This window comes from Marmota monax, unplaced genomic scaffold (assembly GCF_021218885.2).
Source record: "Marmota monax isolate L192 unplaced genomic scaffold, Marmota_monax_Labrador192_F-V1.1 WCK01_AAM20220418_F8-fsc00024, whole genome shotgun sequence".
NCBI lineage: Eukaryota > Metazoa > Chordata > Mammalia > Rodentia > Sciuridae > Marmota > Marmota monax.
The window spans coordinates 11,713,558-11,733,403 of record NW_026695224.1 but is presented as its reverse complement, the minus strand read 5'-3'; the positions used below and the strand labels follow the sequence as shown (position 1 = coordinate 11,733,403).

Below are 19,846 nucleotides of genomic sequence, written 5' to 3'. Positions count from 1 at the left end.
TGCATTTGATAGGTGCACGGGGTGGTGAAGGCAGCAGTGAACAGATGACTCACTTGATATCTTTTCAAAAGTATCTTAAAAGAGAAAAATAAATAAACGTATTAGCCACTCTGGAAGAGGAATACCTGCCTAGATTAGGAGAAAGTGCTTTAAATTCTCCCTGTCTGGAGCAAGAATGGGTGCCAAGACCTCAACTAACTGGAAAAGAACTTCACAACCCTACTAATCGTGTTTTAAGTATAAGGGTCGTCAGCTCACTCTGCACTGAGCCCCATTCCTCATATGGTGTATGAACCCTGATGATTTTCTCAAAAAGTTCAGGCCATTTACCTACAATCCTTTTCTAGTTTCCTAGTCCAGGTCTAAAGTGTCTAATGTTCTCCAACCTAATGGAGTCCGGTAGTTTGCCTGCTCAGAAAGAATAGCCATGCCTTTTATCATAATTTAAGGTAGACTAGTTCCCAAATTGAGATGGTTCATTAAAAATATTTGTTGTGGGGCTGGGGTTGTGGCTCAGTGGCAGAGCGCTTGCCTCGCACATGTGAGGCACTGGGTTCAATCCTCAGCACCACATAAAAATGAATAAACAAAATAAAGATACTGTGTCTGTCTATAACTAAAAAATATTTTAAAAAAATATTTGTTGTAGCCAGGTGCACACCTAAACTACCAGCAGCTAGCTAGGGAGACTGGGCAGGAGGATTGCAAGTTCCAGGCCAGCCTCAGCAACTTAGACCCTGAATCAGAATACAAAGAGCTAGGGATTTAGTTCAGTGACAAAGAGCCTCTGGGTTCAATTTTTTTCCCCAGTCTACAAGGTGATAACCAATTTTACTTATAAATTTTGATGCAAACATTCTAAGTAAAATATCAATTCCATGAATATATAAAAAGAATAACAAAAATAGGTTTATTATATCATCAATATAATTCAATACATTACAAATAGGCACTCCTTTGAAATTGTTCTTTTTCTCCCCTTTTGCATTTCCAGATGGGTTCAGTCATACACATACACACAACATACACACAACATATATATATATATATACACACACATATACATAAAATTTGCAGCGGTGCTGGGGAACAAACCCAGGGCCTTGTACATGCTGGCCAAGTACTTAACCACTGAGCTATACCTCCAACCCTTATTTATTTATTTTTTAATCTTTCTAGAGCTGGAGATGTAGCTCAGGGGTAGAGTACTTGCCTGGCACACCCTAGACCTTGAACTGGATATCCAGCATTGGAAAAAAAAAAATTAAAACTTCCCAAGTGATTACATATAGCTGATCAATGGACCAACCATTAAGAACTATTAAACTAAACCGTTACATCTCAATAACCAAGTTCAGCCCATTCAACCAGCTTGAGAATTTTGTTTTAAAACTTTTCTTCAGGGCTACGTGCCGCAGTCTGGCTGGGCACAAATCACGAGCCACTGAAGCAGGAACAAACTTTATTTTGAACTGCAGGAAAACACTTCACACAGTTCCCGGGGAACCCTCCCGAACACCACGAGGCTTGTCCAGGAACCCCCAGCCGGAAATATCTCTCCCGGAAATCCCTCCTCCTGCACTTCCCCAACCAATGGGAACTCTCGGGGAATCCCCAGAAATCCCCAGGAGAACTCCAAAATAGTGCGAGAACTCAAAAGTTGCGGCAGAGGCGGATAGTAATGCCTCGCCTGTCAATCAATACTGTTGGCAAAATGCCAGGGGCCAAACAGACTCGGCCGTGGCTCTCAGCAGCTATGGATATTTGTTTTTGTTTTTGTTTCTATAGAAATTATTGATTTATCCAGGCGCAGTGGCACATGCCTATAATTCCAGTGACTTGGGAAGTTGAGGCAGGAGGATCATAGATTCAAGGCCAGCCTCAACAACTTAACAAGGCCCCAAGCAATTTCATGAGACCCTGTTTCAACAAAAAAGAGCTGAGGATGTAGCTCAGTGGTAAAGCACCCCTGGCTTCAGTCCGTAGTATGAAAAAAAATGATTTGTTTATAGCTAGTAGTAATAGAAAGGCCAATATTTCTTGTTCAAAATGATACAAAAATGTTGAGAATACCATATTTTTATTTTTTCTCAATGATTGCAGTATTTTATATTTGTTTTAGAAAGTAAAAAAATTGGGGGCTAGAGATAGAGTTCAGTGGTAGAGTGCTTGCCTAGCATGCATGAGACCCTGTGTTCAATCCCCTGCACTAGTAGCGGGAAGGATGGGGGGACAATTTCTCAAAAAGTGAAAAATTCCCCTGGAGATAACCGTTGGCTATATCAAATGGTCTTCCATTGATTTTCCTAGGCAAACTTTTCGTGGTAGAAATGTACTTCTGTATCCTGATTTTTTCACTTAGCATATTATATGCCTTTTCCCCATAAAATAAAAAGAACTCAAGTTTTTTGTTGTTGTTTTGGTTTTGGTTTGGTTTTTTGTTTGTTTTTTAGAACTGCTTGGGTGCATTGTTTAGCTTTATTGTAATTTATTCAGTTTCTTATAACAGTCTTTTTCCAGTCTTCAGCATTAGAAGTAATGCTGTAGGGATTGTGGCTCAGTGGTAGAGCACTTGCCTAGCATGTGTGAGATACTGGGTTCGATCCTCAGCACCACATTAAAAAAAATAAAGGTATTATGTCCATCTACAACTAAAACAACAACAACAAAAAGAAATAATGCTGTGGTAAGTGGGCTGCACATGTGATAGTTGGTGCACAGCAAGTATAGCTGAAGAATTAATTTGTAGTGCTGGAATTGCTGAGGCAATAAGGTAAGTACATTTTGGAGATGTTGCCTCACTCTCCCACCACATATAAGTTGGTTTCCTTCTAGTGGCAATACATTATGATTGACTTTTGCTGATCTGATAGGTGAAATTCTACATCTCAGTGTAGTTTTTATATGCATTTCTCTTGGAAGATTAAGCATTTTTCATTCTATCTTTCAATTTTCTGTTGAAATACTGGTTGTCATCAATTTCAGGAGCTCTTAGGGGAAAAGCCATTTATGAAAGAATTGTTTTGATTCTTGCTTTACAAAAAACAAATTTTGTGAAGGCGAATGTGGTGGCACATGCCTGTAGCCCACTAGGGAGGCAGAGACCAGAGGATCATATGAGCCCACAAGGTCAAGGCTAGCCTGGGCAACATAGCTAGACTCCCCCTCGAAAAAATTCTATGAAGCAAATTTAGCCAAGCACTATGTTGCACACCTGTAATCCCAGTGGCTCAGGAGGCTGAGACAAGAGGATCATGTGTTCAAAGCCAGCATCCACAACTTAGTGGGGCCCTAAGCAACCTCATTGAGACCCTGTCTTTAAATAAAATACAAAAAATGGACTGGGGATGTGGCTCAGTGGTTAAGCACCCCTGGGCTCAATCCCCAATATTTTAAAAAAAAATTTACCCAAAGTAAAACCCCTGATTAGACACTTGTGCAGTGATGTCTAGTCATTTACAACAGTACTTTCTCAGACACTACATCCTTCTTCCTCTCAAAATGCTTATAGTTCCATTGTTTGCTCTGCAAGTAAGAAAATTGTAGATCCTGATACACAACCCAAGACCAGTTCACTCATATAGGTTCCCTCTTATAATTTAAGTCTCCTTGGAAGGTTTAATGCAATGAAATCTTCCTAAACTATTAGGGAGCAAGTATCTTGTAGTGGTAGCAGCACCAACTCTGGAGTCAGATACCAATTATGTAGCCTGGTCTGCAGAGCATTACCACTTGTTTTTGCTCCCTGTACACCAATGGTCATTAGATTCCATATTTAAACTTTGTGGTTTCAAGAAATAGCTACTATTTTGCAGCACCAACCCAGGGCCTGGCACGCGGTAGGCAAGCACTCTACACCTCCTGCCCAATATTTCCAGTTTTACACAAAAGCAAACCAAGCATTGATTTGCTCATGATCACAGTCTGCACACAAATGTAGGGTCTTATGACACTAAATGTATACTGTGCTTAAAGTCCGTGTTCTGCTCCTATGCCCCCACCATCAAAGCTTCAACCCTTTGGCCTAATATCCAAAACCATTTGCAAGCTGACAGCTATCTAGTTCCTCTAGGCTCAAGTAGCCTTCCTCCATATCCTTTTCAAGCCATGAGAAGTAGGGTTTTAAGATCCACTAAAAAGCGAGATACCAAAGCACAGCCCTGAAGCTAGGTCTTAAGATAACATTTGTCTAAAATGGGACTACAGATCAAACAAGCACAGAAAACTCACTATATTAGATACCTCAATAGAGGGATAAGTTTATCATCCCCAACATCTGGAAGCTGGAACTCCCTGTTTTTTTTTTTTTTGTTGTTGTTGTTGTTGTTGTTGTTGTTTTCTCTTTGCAGTGCTAGAAAGCCAACCCCAGGGCCTCATGCTTATCACACAAGCTGTACTATCAGCCCCCTCCCTGTCTTTATTTTATATAGCTAGATGCACTCTTCAATGTGACCTCTTAGGGCACAGAAGAAGAGAATTTGACAAACCATGTTCAACTCTTAGTTTATGTCTAGAAATAACACATGGCGGGCACGTCTACCCAAATTCCACTGCCCAGAGCAATTTACATGGTCAAGCATGAGGACAAAAGGACAGAAGCCAGGGCTCTGGACACTCATTCTTTCATTCAACAGATATTTACTGAGAGCCCACATTGCCTCAAAAACTAGTCTAGAATCTAGGCTCTGGGGTCATGGTCATGAACACTCAGGACAGCCCTCTGTTGTACAGAAGACCACAGCTCAAGGAGGTGAAAACTGACCCCCACACTCCTCGGTAAAAGAGACTCCTGGGTCACTGCCCCAGGAACATAGGGACACATGGCAGGAACATAGGGACAGAGACCAGTAAAAATAATGAGTCAAACAGTTTTAGCCCGCTGGGACTCTGGACTGACAAAGATGCCAAACCTCCTAATGCTCTTCCTGGGAGGGAGAGCGGTGTTCGGCTCGGCCAAGGGCCAAATCTAAAAATAACGGGATAAACACAGGCTGGCGGGCCGCCGGGTGGCAGCGGACTACTGCGGCCAGGTTCAGGGCTCCGGGGTTGGCCAAGATTGACAGCTGCCGAAAACTACAACTCCCAGGGTGTCCTGCGCCCCGCCCAAGCCGGGCGGTCACGTGACCCGCACTCACGTGGCTGCCCCGCCGGCTCGGGACCTAGCACCGTAGGTAGGTGCTGAGAGGTAGAGGCGGTTGGGGGTGGGAGGTGGGAGCGTCAGGTTCCCGGGTGCCGGAGTGTCCCCGCCGCGGCCGAGCTCTGATTTCCTGCAGGGTCGGAGCCGGTCTTCGCCGCGCCCAGCCTTTTGTTGCGCCACCCCTGCGCGCCTTAGCCCGGCGGGACTCCACCTAGTCCTAGGCCGGGATCGAGTCCCCCGATCGCCTCCCCAGTTACCCCAAGTGTCCGGCCGGTCTCGCCTCAGGCCTGGGAATCGGCCCCCGCCCCTGACTTACCTCCCAGTGCAGCCCAACCCTCGTATTTCAGGGCTCCAACCCCAGGCTGGACTGAGAACCCACTGGGAATGGGAGCTGAGGGGCCTACTGCATGTAGACATTAGGCTTCTACCTTGACCCTGCCAGCTACCCACCGTGACCTTAGTTTAGTCGCTTTCCCTCCCTCGGCCCTTTTTCCTCTGATCTGGCCCTCTGTTCCATGAGTTAGTGTAAGAGCCTGTCAGTGCCCCCACCCCCTGCTGCTGAAGCCGGCCCAGAACCAGCCCACACTCCTCTCTCTCTTGACTGCAGATTTTGAGTAAAATCTTGAGAAAGAAGAACTTGAGACCAGAGAGGGAAGTAAAAAGAATCTGATACCAGCCCTTTGGGGGAAAAAAAGCAAACCCCTTTCACCAGAGTCAAGCAGGTGAGCTGGAACAATGGAACTGAGTAATTGGAGGGAGGGAGGGAGAGATCTTTGACCAATTCAGAGTCTGCAGAGGGTGGAAACTCTTAGCCTTTGAACTGATCTCCCTGAGGATCTCAGGCTGAGGTCCTGTGGTAGGAGAGGCTGGGCAGATGGTTCAGGGCTGGGGCAGGGGTGCCAAAGGAAAACCTACTGTCTGGAGAGTCAGGAAGCTGCACGGAGCTGTGTGACCTTAGACCAATCACTCAGTAGACCTCTGTCTGTGGTGTGAACAGGGTCCAGGAGATGGTCTTGGATCTGCCTGGAACTATGCTGGAAGCCTGGGAGCCGCCAAGAACCTGCTGTCACTAGTCACTGCTTTGATTTTTTGCTGAGTTGGTGGCTGGAGGGCAGGTTGCATAAGAGGAAGAAGTCCAGTGGCTTAGACTGATCTTTCTGAATCTGGTGCCAGCAGAGGGATGTTCCCTCTGGGACTGTGTCCCTTGGTTACATTCTTGATGATAGACATCTGAGAACAGCTGAACTTTCCTTCTCATGAGGGGACTGTTCCTAGTCTGTTTGTTCATCATGAGAAAGAGATATTGGGGGTGCTGGGGATGTGGCTCGAGTGGTAGTGCGCTCGCCTGGTATGCGTGCGGCCCGGGTTCGATTCTCAGCACCACATACAAACAAAGATGTTGTGTCAGCCGAAAACTAAAAAATAAATATTAAAAAATTATTTAAAAAAAAAAAGAAAGAGGTATTGGGCAGCATTTCAAGGGGCCTTATTAACCATTCTAGACCACCAGTGGACTGATAGTATCAGAAGGGATGGCCCTACAATGGACAGTGTTCAGGTTGTCATTATGAATCTGATCAGTTCATTTCTTTTTTGGGGGGAGGGGAGGTACCAGGGATTGAACTCACGGGCACTCAACCAATGAGCCACATCCCCAGCCCTATTTTGTATTTTATTTAGAGACAGGGTCTCACTAAGTTGCTAAGCGTCTCGCAGTTTCTGAGTCTGGTTTTGCACTAGCGATCCTCCTGTCTCAGCCTCCCCAGCTGCTGGGATTAGAGGTGTGTACCACCACACCCGACTCAATTCACTTCTTTATGAGTAAGTGGGGTATGTGAAGTGTCACTTCTTTATGACACTTCACATACCTGTAATCCCAAAGATTTGGGAAGATGAGGCAGGAGGATCACAAGTTCAAGGCCAGCCTCAGCAAGTTTGAGGCCAGCCTAGGCAACTTAGTGTGACTCTGCCTCAAAATAAAAAATGGGCTGGGGTTGTGGCTCAGTGGCAGAGCGCTTGCCTAGCACGTGTGAGGCCCTAGGTTCAATCCTCAGCACCACATTAAAATAAATAAATAAAGTAAAGGTATTGTGTCCAACTACAACTAAAAAATACATATTTAAAATAAATAAATAAAAAGGTCTGGAGATGTAGCTCAATGGTAAAGTGCTCCCAAGTTCATTCCCTAGCACAGGGCCAGGATTGGGTGGTGGGAGGGGGTAAAAACAAGATAGCAGAGAATAAAATATAGTTTTGTGTTAATACCCTGGGATCAGGATTCAGCAAGGATAGGAGAAGGAGCTTTTAGCAGATTTTGCAGCCTGGGAGGTAATAAGCCAGAAGCAGCCTTTGGGACAGAATGCTCCTGACTCCCCACTAAGCACTCAGCCCTACCCTTTCTTGCCTTTTTTTTTGGACAGGCCTAGTTGTTAGGGATTGAACCCAGGGCGCCTCATGCATGCTAAGCACACATTCTCTCACTGAGCTCCATTCCCCAGCCCAGCCTCTGGCCTTGATCTTGCTCTTCCTCCTAGTAGTTGTCCCAGTGCCTGTGCACCTCATTGCTACCTGACCAATGGCACCAGGCCAGTATTTGATGAGTATTCTCTCTGCTTGCTTAGGATTGAGAATCATAGGCATGGTATAGGATGACAAAATGGGAAGGGATATTTCCAAACATAACAGAAGCAATGTTTTGAGGTGCAGAGATTATTAATGGAGATTGAACCCCAGAATGCCCTAAACATGCACTGTACCACTGAGATGCACCCTCAGTCTGGTGACTATTTATTGAGGACTAAGCCCTTACTATTATTAATAGACTCCATAGATGGAAGACTCAGAGGTGAGGCAGATGCAAATGGACAGAAGCTCTAGGGCCAAACAGGCCTAGTTTTGAATCCCGGCTCCTCCACTGACTGCTATGTGACCCAGGGTAGAGTGTTTCATACCTCTGGGATTTGGTTTCCTCTTGGTAAAATAGTGACAGTCGTGTCTAGTCTACTTTTTAGGGCCACATTGACAATTGAATGAGATAATGCATCCCCTAGCCACAGTGGTAATGATCAACAGTGCAATGAAGACCACACATTGAGCACCCCCCCCCAGTTTTGCGGTATAGCTGAGAAGAGCAGCCCAGGGCTGTGTAATGGCAGCACAAGAGAATGCATGAGTGGTGCTGGGCCCTTGGGTGGCTCCAAGGAAGGCTCAGTGAGTTCTGAAGAAAAGGGGAAGACATGGGCCAGGGTGGCTGGCCAAGAGGGGCTGGGAGCATTCCAAGCATAGGATTAGTAATTATTTTCCTGGGGACACAAATGTGACAGATGTAGGGATCTTGTCTTGTGGCAGAAGTTGAAAATGGCCTGAATTTTGAAGGGCCTTGAAAGCCACACAGAATTTAGGCTGTGGGCCGCAGCGAGGCTTGCTGGGCTATAGTGCATTGAAACACCCACAGTCCTTGGTGAGAGCACCTCGTTTAAGGACGCTGCAGTCTAGAAACAGGCTGGGAAGACAGACAGGTCTGGATTCAGATCCTGCACCACAGATTCCTAGTATATGATCCTGGGTCAGTGATTTGATCTCTCCAAACTTTTTGACCATGAGGTTGTCACGGGATTGAATGAGATAAGATAACATCCATGACACACCTCCCCCATGGGGGCCTCTCTCCAGTGCTGACACGTTAGTACTCCTGTCTTTTATGTTTAGGTCTTATTTATTCTACTGCTCTGTAAGGCTGAAACAAGCAAGATTTGTACCTGACATTTCTTTCTTTTTATACTAAGGATTTAACCAAAGGATTTATAAAGTACCAAGCTACATCCCCATCCTTTTTTATTTTTATTTTGAGACAAGATCTCCTTGAGTTGCTGAGGGTCTTGCTGCATTGCTGAGGCTGGCCTTGAACTTGCAATTCCCCTGTCTCAGCCTCACAATTTGCTGGGATTACAAGCATGTGCCTCCACACCTGGCTTGCATCTGACATTTCTATGTCTGCCATCCCACACTGTGGAACCCATTGTGATGTTCTGCGCAGAAGTGCTCCTCAGTTTGAATCCCTGCCATGTTATTTCACCTCCCAGCCTCCCCATCTCAGGATAACAGCACTACCTGTCTTTGTCCCATCTAGGTTGACAAGAGTCCTTATAAGTTAACAGCTCTGAACAGACATTCCTTCAGCTACCACAGGATGTGGCTGTGAGGTGGAACTTTCCAGATCCCTTGCAGGAAGAAAGAAGGCTGTGGGCCATGGCCCAGGTCAGCATCAACAGTGACTACAGCGAGTGGGGCTCAAGCACAGATGCTGGGGAGCGGGCCCGTCTGCTACAGAGTCCCTGTGTGGACACGGCCCCCAAGAGTGAGGGCGAGGCTTCCCCGGAAGGTCTGGACAGAGGAACCACTTCCACGCTTGGAGCCATCTTCATCGTTGTCAACGCCTGCCTGGGCGCTGGGCTGCTTAACTTCCCAGCAGCCTTCAGCACCGCTGGGGGCGTGGCAGCTGGGGTCACGTTGCAGATGGTGAGTGTGATGCTGGGCAGAGGCGCAGCACAGGTGGGCCCTTTGGATCAGAGACAGTCAGCAGGAGACAATCTGCCCTTCTTCCTTCCCTTACACATGACAGATACTACCCGTCTATTCTAGTACTCTTCACTCAGCCCAAATGAGATAGCAGAAACCTTCCCAACAATCAGATTTGGACATCACCATATTTAATTTTTTAGGCATTCTGTGATTTTCTGGTTATGTTAAAAGAAAGGGGGTGGGGGCTGGGGTCGTAGCTCGGTGGTAGAGCATTTGCATAGCATGTGTGAGGCACTGGGTTCAGTCCTCAGCACCACATTAAAAAATAAATAAATAAAAGGTATTGTGTTCATCTACAACTAAAAAATAATAATAAATAAATAAATAATGATGCCATTAGCTGGGCTCAGGAGGTTCGAAACCTTGAGGTCAGCCTGGGCAACTTAGAAAGACCCTGTCTCAAAATAAAATGTGCTAGCTGGGTGTGGTGGTCCATGCCTGTAATCCCAGCAACTCACGAGGCTGAGACAGGAGGATCACAAATTTGATACCAGCCTCAGCAACTTAATGAGACCTGTCTCAAAATAAAAAGGGCTGGGGATATGGCTCAGTAGTTAAGCACCACTGGGCTCAATCCCCAGGACCAAAAGAAGAAAAGAAAAAACAAAGAACCGGGTTATATGAAGCTGTAGCTCAGTAGTAGGGTGCTTACCTAGCATGCATAGGGCTCTAGTTTCAATCCCAGCACCACAAAAATAAAATAAAATAGGACTCTTATCTTTCAATACTACTGAAATATTTACTGGCAAAATGACACATAGCTTGTATTGGCTTCAAAGTAATCCCGAATAGGAAGGGAAATAAAATGTAACAAGATTGTGAATTGGTTATTTTTGAAGCTAAGTAATGGGCACATAAGGGACTTTACTGTTATTTTATTCTGTCTGGTCTGTCTACTTTTGTATGTTTAAAAGTTGTCACAAAACTTTGTTTAAAAAAAAAAAATCTCCCCTTGGCAACCTCTAGCAATCTATCTATTAAAATTGCCATGCAACCCGAGACCCATTCGCGGAAGCCACTTTGGGCATTGGCCCCTTAAGTGCCCAGGATGCCCTTGGCTGCCAGCTCTTCCCACACCGTCTCGCTCTGCCCCTGCCTTAGGGTATGCTGGTTTTCATCATCAGTGGCCTCGTCATCCTGGCCTACTGCTCCCAGGCCAGCAATGAGAGGACCTACCAGGAGGTGGTGTGGGCCGTGTGCGGCAAGCTGACGGGCGTGCTGTGCGAGGTGGCCATCGCCATCTACACCTTTGGCACCTGCATCGCCTTCCTCATTATCATCGGGGACCAGCAAGACAAGAGTGAGGTTCTCCCTGAAGCAACTACCTTGTCTGTCCCCCTCAATCCTGGGGGTGCTGGGGTGGAAGGAAAAGGTGTTGAACATTCATCTAGGAATCCTCTTGCCAGGCTGCTGGGTTCATCAGAGGGAGGTCCTGGGGCCCAGCAGAGCAGGAGGGCCTCACCCTGTGGTGGCCTGGCATGACATTTCCTCTTTCCTCCCTGTGCAGTTATAGCTGTGATGGCAAAGGACCCCGAGGAGGCCAGCGGTGGCCCCTGGTACACAGACCGAAAGTTCACCATCAGCCTCACTGCCTTCCTCTTCATCCTGCCCCTCTCCATCCCCAAGGAGATTGGCTTCCAGAAATATGCCAGGTTTGGAGCCCCGCCCCAGCCTGGGCAGGACAGAAGCTCTGCTCGTGGGCAGTTGGAGACCCTCTGTCTACTGGGCAGCTCCTTCCCTCCATGACAACTCACCTTCTCAGGGAGCAGACGTGGGCCAGGCAGAGTAGACCAAGCTTTGCAGGGTTTCAGGCCCAGGACCTTCTTTTTCTGTCACCACCAAAGGAGACAGTGGCCCTTTGCTTGGATGCGAGATGCAGTTCTAAATGTCCTTATTAAAGACTGGTGACAGCCGGGAGTATGAGGGCAGCTTGTGGACCTGGCCTTGGCTCTCTCTTGGGGGGTAGAATTTGAGTCATTCGTGGTTGTAGGCCTAGCAGCATCTTCCGTGTGGCTCAGTGTGAAGGGAGGAGACTGGCTGCCCTGCTCGGTACCTGACAAGCTGTGGGGTCGAGGCCTTTTCCAGGTGTAAAGGGAAGGCACACTCAGCTCTCCCCATGACCCCCTTCAGTGTCAACCTTCCAGTAATTGAACTCTCACCCTTTACCTTTGGTATCTCCTAATTCTCAAGGACAGGCCCAGAGCATGGCCTGCTGGTAGCCCTTGCCAAGTCTGACCTGCTCAGATTGGAGTTGCAGGAGCACTTGGAGTTCTGTTCTCCACATGATCTCTGAGCCTTGGGGCCAAATGAGTGCATGTCCCAGTGGCCAGAAATGCTGATCAGGTCACTGTTGGCCGTCCAGCTCCCTCCTAGCTGTGGCAGGTCTCCCTGAGACTCATTTCTCAGGCATTTCCTGAGTCTTTGCTTGGCATAGTCCCCCAGTGTTCAGGAGATGCTTGTGGTCCCTAGAGCTGAGGGTGAACCATCCCTACCCACCCAGGAATGGAATCAGATTAAGGGCAGCTGAGGCTCTGGGGAGCAAGAAATCAGTCTCTCCTTCCCGGCAGCTTCCTGAGCGTCGTGGGCACCTGGTACGTCACTGCCATCATTATCATCAAATACATCTGGCCAGATAAAGAGATGACCCCAGGAGACATCCTGACCAGGTGGGTAAGGGCCCCTGGGGAAACACAAGAATAGAAGCTGCCGCTGGGACCCAGGAGGTGCTGGGTCAGGCATTCAGAAGCCACACGGGTGCTCCTTAGCTCATCAGGGATACTTCATCTGTCACTAGGAAGGAGCGAGAGGACCTGGTCTCTTTTTGCTGGAGGGAAGAAGGAGAGCTAGAGGCAGGAGGAGACTCTGCCATGAATATCTAACAGATGAGCTGGCACTAGACCAGGCCCCAGCTTGTGGAAACTGCCAGGTGGAAAGGCACATTTTTCCATCTGTGTTTATCATCTGTATGAGGATGAAGCTGCTTTGTCATTTTTTTTCCCCCAAATTCCCCTTTTAAAGGGGGAAAAAATAAATAAATAGAACAAACCAGAAAAACAAATCCCCAATTCAGGAGCCAGGCATTCTGGCTTTTGGTCCAGGAAGGCCTTTCAGAGCCTCAGTCTGTTGGGCTGGGAAAGGAGATATCTGTTCTTACGTATGGAGGATGCTGTCGACCAGAGGGGAGGGTGAGTGAAGGAGGGTTGTGCTTGGGCATGGTCGACGGCTCTGAGAGGTTCACGAGCAGCTGCACGCTGTGTTTGTCCACAGGCCGGCTTCCTGGATGGCCGTGTTCAATGCCATGCCCACCATCTGCTTTGGATTTCAGGTGCCAGCTACAAGGTCCCTACTGTCCCCTTAATTCATTCACCACCGGGGCTGTAACCCATGTTACAAACAGAATGGGGGGAATCCTGGGAGGAAAGATAAAGTGGGTGCCCCAGGACTTGTCCTTTGTCCCTGGGGCCTTTGTCCCCAAGGTACATTCCTCCGGAAACTGGGGATGTGGTCATTTCCCCACCATGACCATGCCCTTCACCCGGACAGTGCCACGTGAGCAGTGTGCCCGTCTTCAACAGCATGCGGCAGCCCGAGGTGAAGACTTGGGGTGGGGTTGTGACAGCCGCCATGGTCATAGCCCTGGCTGTCTACATGGGCACAGGTGAGTGCACCCCTCCAAGGACCAGGCTTTGAGTGCTCCCACTCCCCCTCGCGTCCCCACGTCCTCTGGCCCAGCTTTCCTGAGGACAGCCTGCATTTCCAGCACAGCAAGCACCATGTAGAGATTGGCTTGCACTCAGGCTGCCCGGGGGGCATGCACTGTCAAGATGAGAGGGGCATGTCCATGCATCCATTCATCAGTTCCAAGTCAGCCCAATAAGTGCCAGGAGCTATACTCAGCATGGGGACGCATGGAGAAAGGAAGACCTGGTCCTGCCCCTGCAAGGTGGACAGTGTCATTGGAGAGACAGTTATGTGCGAGTGAATAAGGAATCAGAAGTAGCAAGTGCCATCGTGACAGTGAAACCAAGAAGGAGTGAATGGGACCATGTGGGTGTAGCTTTCACAGAGGGCTCCTCTCTAGGAGGTGGCATTTGGGGAGATCCAAGTGACAAGAAAGTCAAAACATGAAAAGTCAAAGAGGAGCTTCCAGACCCAGGTGCTGCAGAATGCCAGGTCTCTGAGGCAGGGATAGAATGGGGCTCTGTGTAGTTAGGATACACGAAGTGAGGCAGGTGGCAGGAAATGGGGAGGGGGCAGGTGCTCTGGGGAGGCAGAGAGGAAGCATTTTATGCGGGGGCACTGCTGAGAGGCACGAGGCTCTGGCTGCTGGGTGGGTGGTTTGTATGAGGATTAGGACTGAGAGCCCTAGAGGAAGAACTCTGCCACCCTCCCTTGGAGGGGAGGGCACACACAGCTGCTGGGTCAGAACTGTTCCAGCCTCTTAAGTCACAGCCAGGAGCCAACAGGCAAACTGGCCAAGTCCCTTGTTCTCTTGGGACTCATGTTCTGCCTGGGGAGACAGAAAATACACCAATTAAAAAGACAATTCAGAAGGAGCCAGGATGGGGGGCGCACGCCTGTAATCCCAGCAACTTGGGAGGCTGAGGCAGGAGGATCACAGGTTTCAGGCCAGCATGGACAACTTAGTGAGACCCTTTCTCAATAAATAATAAGGGTGCCAGGCACAGTGGTACACGCCTATAATCCCAGCAGGCTTAGGCAGGAGGATCCTGAGTTCAAAGCCAGCCTCTATAACAGTGAGCCTCTAAGTAATTTAGCGAGCCCCTGTTTCTAAATAAAAATATTAAAAAGGGCTGGGGATGTGGCTCAGTGGTAAAGCATGCCTGGGTTTAATCATCCATGGCCCCCCCCACACCCCCCAAAAAAGACAATTCAAAGAGTTGAGTGATGTGAAGAAATAGAACTGGGTGACAGCCAAGTGCCTGGGGTGGGAATGATTGTAGGTCCGCAGGGCAGCATTCCTTCAGCAGGGGACATCTGAACTGAGACCTGAGTGATGAGATGGCAGCGTGAAGACTGAACAGTTAGTGCAGAAGTCTGGGACAGGAATGTGCTGGGCAAGTTCAGAGAAGGGGCATGTGGGGGGCTGGCGGGCCTCCAGCAGAGGATCTGTGAAGGCAGGAGGAGACCTCTGCTCCCAGCTCAACGCCTCCGGGACCCAGGCTAAGCCTCCAGAGCTGCTCCAGCTGCATTTATCAGGAGAGGACACCCGCTACCCTCGCAGGGTGGCCCCAACCTAGCCCCCTTGTCCCTGTGTTACAGGCATCTGTGGCTTCCTGACCTTTGGAGCTGCTGTGGACCCCGATGTGCTCCTGTCCTACCCCTCCGAGGACATGGCTGTGGCTGTTGCCCGAGCCTTCATCATCCTGAGCGTGCTCACCTCCTACCCCATCCTGCACTTCTGTGGGCGGTGAGCCCCCTCCCCACGCCACCCAGAACCCCTGGAAGCCCATGGGCTTGTGTGGAACCTGTTCTGGGAAAGGAGAAACTGCAGCCCCTAGAAAGGAATCCATATCTAGGATAGTCCCCCTTCCAAGCTGGGGCTCAGGAGTAGGCTTTGTCCCAGGGTCACCAGAACATTCCGAGTCCTCCAAGAACCACTAACCCTAATCTTTCCTGAGCTTTTAATTATAATTATTTTTTGTAGTTGTGGATGGACAGCATGCCTTTATTTTATTTATTTATTTTTATGCAGTACTGAGGATCAGACCCAGTGCCTCACACTTGCTAGGGAGATGCTCTGCCACTGAGCTAACAGCCCCAGCCCCCCGAAGTGTTCCTTTTAAAGAGAATAATAGTGTCAGTCTCCATGTGATGAAGCAAAGCACTAAGCCCTTCACGGTCACCCTCTCATCCAGCCCCAGGGTGCCCAGGACAGTGTGGGTAAGCCCATCTTAGGCTCATAGATTAGGGCCTTACCCACAATCTTCCCAGTTTATGGTTTGGCTCCTGTGAGCCAGAGGTGGGGGGTTTTGAGCAAGGGTGCCCCTGAACCCCTCCTCCTGTGCGCAGGATGGTGGTCGAGGGCCTGTGGCTGCGCTACCAGGGGATGCCAGTGGAGGAGGATGTGGGGCGGGAGCAGCGGCGGCGAGTGCTGCAGACGCTGGTGTGGTTCCTGCTCACCCTGCTGCTGGCGCTCTTCATCCCTGACATCGGCAAGGTCATCTCAGTCATCGGGGGCCTGGCCGCCTGCTTCATCTTTGTCTTCCCAGGTGCGCACCCCTGGCATCCCTGTCTGATGGCCCTGTAGTACCGACTTCCAAGGACCCTCTGGCCTTAGTGCCCCATGGGCTCCAAACCTGCCAGGGAGGGTCACCCCCAGCTCTTGCACTCTCCCTTGTATTGATGAGAAAATGTGAAGTTCAGAGAGAATACAAACCTTCCCAGAGAGGTTAATGATCTCAACGAATAAGTAACAAGTCTTTTCAAACCCAAGTCAGTGGTGCCAGAGCCTGTACTTCTATGTGTTCTTCCCTATTAGAATCTGGCTGGTTCTGCTCAATACAGCCCAGAGGTCAAAGGGGCGGGGTGTTGGTACCCAGATGTATAGGTAGACACGGGTCTTTTGCAGATCCCTGGGAAACAGCCCTACCTGTTTCTGTGCAGGCAACCTCCTTGAAAGCCCTTCCCACTGCACACACAGCAAGGGAGCTGCTCTCTGCTTAGGTGTGTGCTTGCTTCTTGGCCAGTCCTTAGAAAGCAGAGGCCAGGCTCCAGCCAGGTGTTAAGTCAGGGGGCAGAGGCAGAATTTCTGGGAGAGTAAACTTGACTTTCTCTGCCACCCTCTTGGTAAGAGGGGTCTGGGATGAGGGTAGAGCCTCTGCTTCCTACAAACTCAGAGCCACCTCTTCTCCTCCAGGTCTGTGCCTCATTCAAGCCAAACTCTCTGAGATGGAGGAGGTCAAACCAGCCAGGTAAAGCAGGGCCAGCCTCGGGTCCTCTGGGAGGTGGGGTATGGGAGGCAGGGGGTGGGAGTCAGTAGAAGACAATAAAGAGTCTTTTGCATGCTTTTAAAATCATGGGCTTTTTAAGCTGGGCATGGAGGTGCACACCTGTAATCCCAGCTACTCAGGAAGCTGAGTCAAGAGGATTGCAAGTTCAATGCCAGCCTGAGCAGCTTATCAAGATCCTGTCTCAAAATAAAAGTTTTAAAAAGGGCTAGAGAATAACTCAGAGGACTTAGAAGTGGTGCACTTGTCTAGCATGTGTGAAGCCCTGGGTTCAGTCCCCAGCACTACAAAGAAAGAAGGAAGGAAGGTAATTATAGAAAACTTTAAAAATACACACAGGTCTAAAGAAGGAAATGAAAATCACCCTTATTCTCAGTACCAAGTAATAACCCTGTTCTGGTTTTGATACATCTATTTGCAGATGTCTGCATCCCCAGTCCTTTAATTTTTGAGACAGGGTCTTACTAAGTTGCTTATAGCCCCTAGGTTGCTGAGGCTGGCTTTGAACTTGCTATTCCCCTGCATTAGCCTCCCAAGTTCCTGGAATTACAGGCATGTGCCATTGCACCCAGCTTGATTCTTTTCTTAATGAAATGGATCACATCTTATGCAGCTGGCTTTTTTCTGAACATCTTTCCATCAGGAGGCCTATGCTCTAATCCTGGTCCTGCCCTTAGCTTCCTGTGACCAGTCAGTTCATCCATTAGGTGTTGGTCTCCTTATCTGTGGACTAAAGATAATATACCTGGCTGTACACACATGCCTTTTTATGGAAAAGTCCTTGACAAGTCAAAAGTAGAATAAGTAATAAGGGTACCTAACTTCCGTATATATGTAAGTCAGGGGAGTCGTGAACAGGATGACTGACCAGTTCCTTTTCATCCTCTGTTCTTCAGCTGGTGGGCATTGGTCAGTTATGGAGTCCTCTTGGTCACCCTGGGAGCCTTCATCTTTGGCCAGACCACAGCCAACGCCATCTATGTGGATCTCTTGGCATAACCACTGCCTCGCAGAAAGCACATGGCCTTGACCATTGGACCCAAGAATTCTGTCTTAGAGCTATGGGGCCACCCAAGTCCAACATCATTCCAGCTGGTGGGATGACACCAGACATCCTTTTCCAGGAATACTTCTGGGGCAGAATCAGGCCCCACACCTGTGGACAGTTCAAATTTAGCTCCCTTCCTGCTCCCCAGCCATGGCTGCGCTATGGGTGGTGGCAAGTCTATGTCACAAAGGAACTTCTTTCTCCTAACTCTCAACTTCATACCTGGAACCCCCACGGGTAGAGGATCAGCAGGTACTAGAAGAACCAGTCTGATTTCCCTCTGGAGAAAGACCACATTCAAAGGGCCAGTGTCCTCCTCAGAGCAGCCTGTCCTGAGTGGGGGTTGGGCATATACCCTCAGGCTCAGTGCTTGCTCCAGCCCATCAGCAGCCGTGGCCAGTATTGGCTTCTTCTAGGATCTGGCAATTTCCAAAGGTAGAGCTGGAGTCTTACAAACGGGAAGAAATAGGTAGATGCTGGCCTTGTCTATTCCCTCTTGGACCCCTGGTCAGCCTGATGGCCTCTTTCCCATGGCTAATTGGCATTTCCCAAATCTTTAGGGACTGACTTTCTCCAAACCTGATGGTCCAGGTTAAGCACCCTCTCTTCCTCCATCCCCAGGTCTCACCAACTCTAATGTTTACAAATGGCGCCAGCCTGGTTCTGAAGCCAGGGGCCGCCCATGCCACGGTGCTGCGAGTATTCCTCCATTAGCTTTCCCCACGGGCAGAGGGTGGGGTCTGCTGCTGCTTTTGGATTTCAGGTGGGCCACTCTTTTCAGAAACTCAAGGTGGGTGAGGGAGAAGTCTGGGAACCTTTCAGACCCTCCATGCAGGCTGGGCTGGCCAAGATCCAGGTGAACCTCTGACCTCTTTTTCAGGGATTGCTCCTCTCCTTGCCACTGTTCTGCCCCCTCCCCAAGCCAGCCCTAGTCTGATGTCCCAGAGGACAGTGGGGTTGACATTGGTAGGCCTGGAAGTTTCCCTTGCCAGGTGGGTCTTGGATCACTTTCCTTTGTGTAGCTCCATCTCTGATTTATGAACGTGTTTTGTTTTGTTCTGTCATGGGGCATGGGTGCCAAGCCTCTCTCAGCTTCCTCAGCTCCATACATCCTTCACACTTGCCCTCAGCAGCCTTTCAATCACATCAAGGTCACACCTTCATTGTCGCAACACGATTCTCTCCTTCCATATTCCCATTTTGACCTCCTTGGCCCCTCACCCACCCTTGTTCACGGTGGCAACTTCCAGGTACAGAATCAGGCTTCCTCCTCCAGGAATCCCCATATTTCCTTGATCCCTCCTGCCTAAAATCTCTGAACTGGGAGTGAGAGGGGCCCCCACCCGGTAGCTGCCACTCTGGGCAGTCCCACCTAAGCTGCGCAGGCCGGCTGGAGGCTGGCGAGGCTTTGTCCAACCTGAAGACTAGATAAGCTGCCTTTCCATACATCTGCTCTTGAGGCCCATTTCCCTGTCCCCTGGGACCAGCCCCTTCTGCTGCTTGCTTTCGGGCTCCCGCCCAGTGGCAAGCCCCGTCAAGGCTAGGAGGCCAGCCTGCTGGCAGGGCTGAGGTGCCTCCCAGTGCTGCATTTTAGGGTTGGGGGAATAATGTGGGGCCACTGCACGGACATGGGCCAGCCAGGAAGCAGAGCTGGATCTGGCCCCTGGACCTAACCTCAGGAGCCTTCCCTCCGTCCCCGTCAAGGCCTCCCGATGTTTGTTTTGTACTTTGGACACTCTCAAGAGGGAGGACGGGTGAATAAAGGGAACTTGTGCTGCGGAGCTGCATCTCCTGTGTCTGGTGCCAGGGCTCAGAGTCTGGGCCATGGGGAGAAGGAGAGGGGGCTGGAGTGAGAGGTGTGGATGGCACTTCTCCATCTGTGACCCCTGTCCCAGGAGTGGCAGCACCACCGTGCGCTGTCTGCCCAGCTGGAACCTGAGTGACTTGGATGCCTCCCTTTTCTTCCAAGATAACTTAAAGAAAGACTTATTTGAAGTTTCACCTGCAGTCACTTGGCCCTGTTGCTTTGGGTCGTGGTGCCCCGGTACTTGGCAGGAGCACACAGCAGAGGAGGCCTGTTCATTTCATGGCAGCTGGAAAAGACTGCGG

General features: G+C 49.3%; 1 protein-coding gene across 2 annotated transcripts; it reads left to right on the top strand.

The window, feature by feature from the left end:
- Window positions 1–5,026: 5,026 nt before the first annotated feature.
- Slc38a7 (solute carrier family 38 member 7) lies at window positions 5,027–19,518 on the top strand. Of its 2 annotated transcripts, none has more exons than XM_046434425.2 (12): window positions 5,027–5,171; window positions 5,745–5,859; window positions 9,267–9,655; window positions 10,820–11,018; window positions 11,226–11,370; window positions 12,286–12,384; window positions 12,986–13,043; window positions 13,262–13,376; window positions 15,002–15,149; window positions 15,752–15,951; window positions 16,599–16,653; window positions 17,586–19,518. In XM_046434425.2, the coding sequence occupies exons 3-12, from the start codon at window positions 9,386–9,388 to the stop codon at window positions 17,686–17,688; spliced, it is 1,392 nt and encodes a 463-aa protein (XP_046290381.1). In that variant the 5' UTR covers window positions 5,027–5,171; window positions 5,745–5,859; window positions 9,267–9,385; the 3' UTR covers window positions 17,689–19,518. The 2 variants fall into 2 exon arrangements, with proteins under 2 accessions (XP_046290381.1, XP_046290382.1); XM_046434426.2 differs by lacking the exon at window positions 17,586–19,518 and adding an exon at window positions 17,333–17,555.
- The last annotated feature ends 328 nt before the right edge of the window (window positions 19,519–19,846 follow it).

Excerpts from the sequence above, each read along its gene's own strand:
- Slc38a7 (XM_046434425.2), top strand. The coding sequence starts at position 9,386 with ATGGCCCAGGTCAGCATCAACAGTGACTACAGCGAGTGGGGCTCAAGC. Across the intron at positions 9,656-10,819 it reads CTGGGGTCACGTTGCAGATG|GGTATGCTGGTTTTCATCAT; the intron begins GTGAGTGTGATG and ends CCCCTGCCTTAG. Across the intron at positions 13,044-13,261 it reads CCATCTGCTTTGGATTTCAG|TGCCACGTGAGCAGTGTGCC; the intron begins GTGCCAGCTACA and ends TCACCCGGACAG.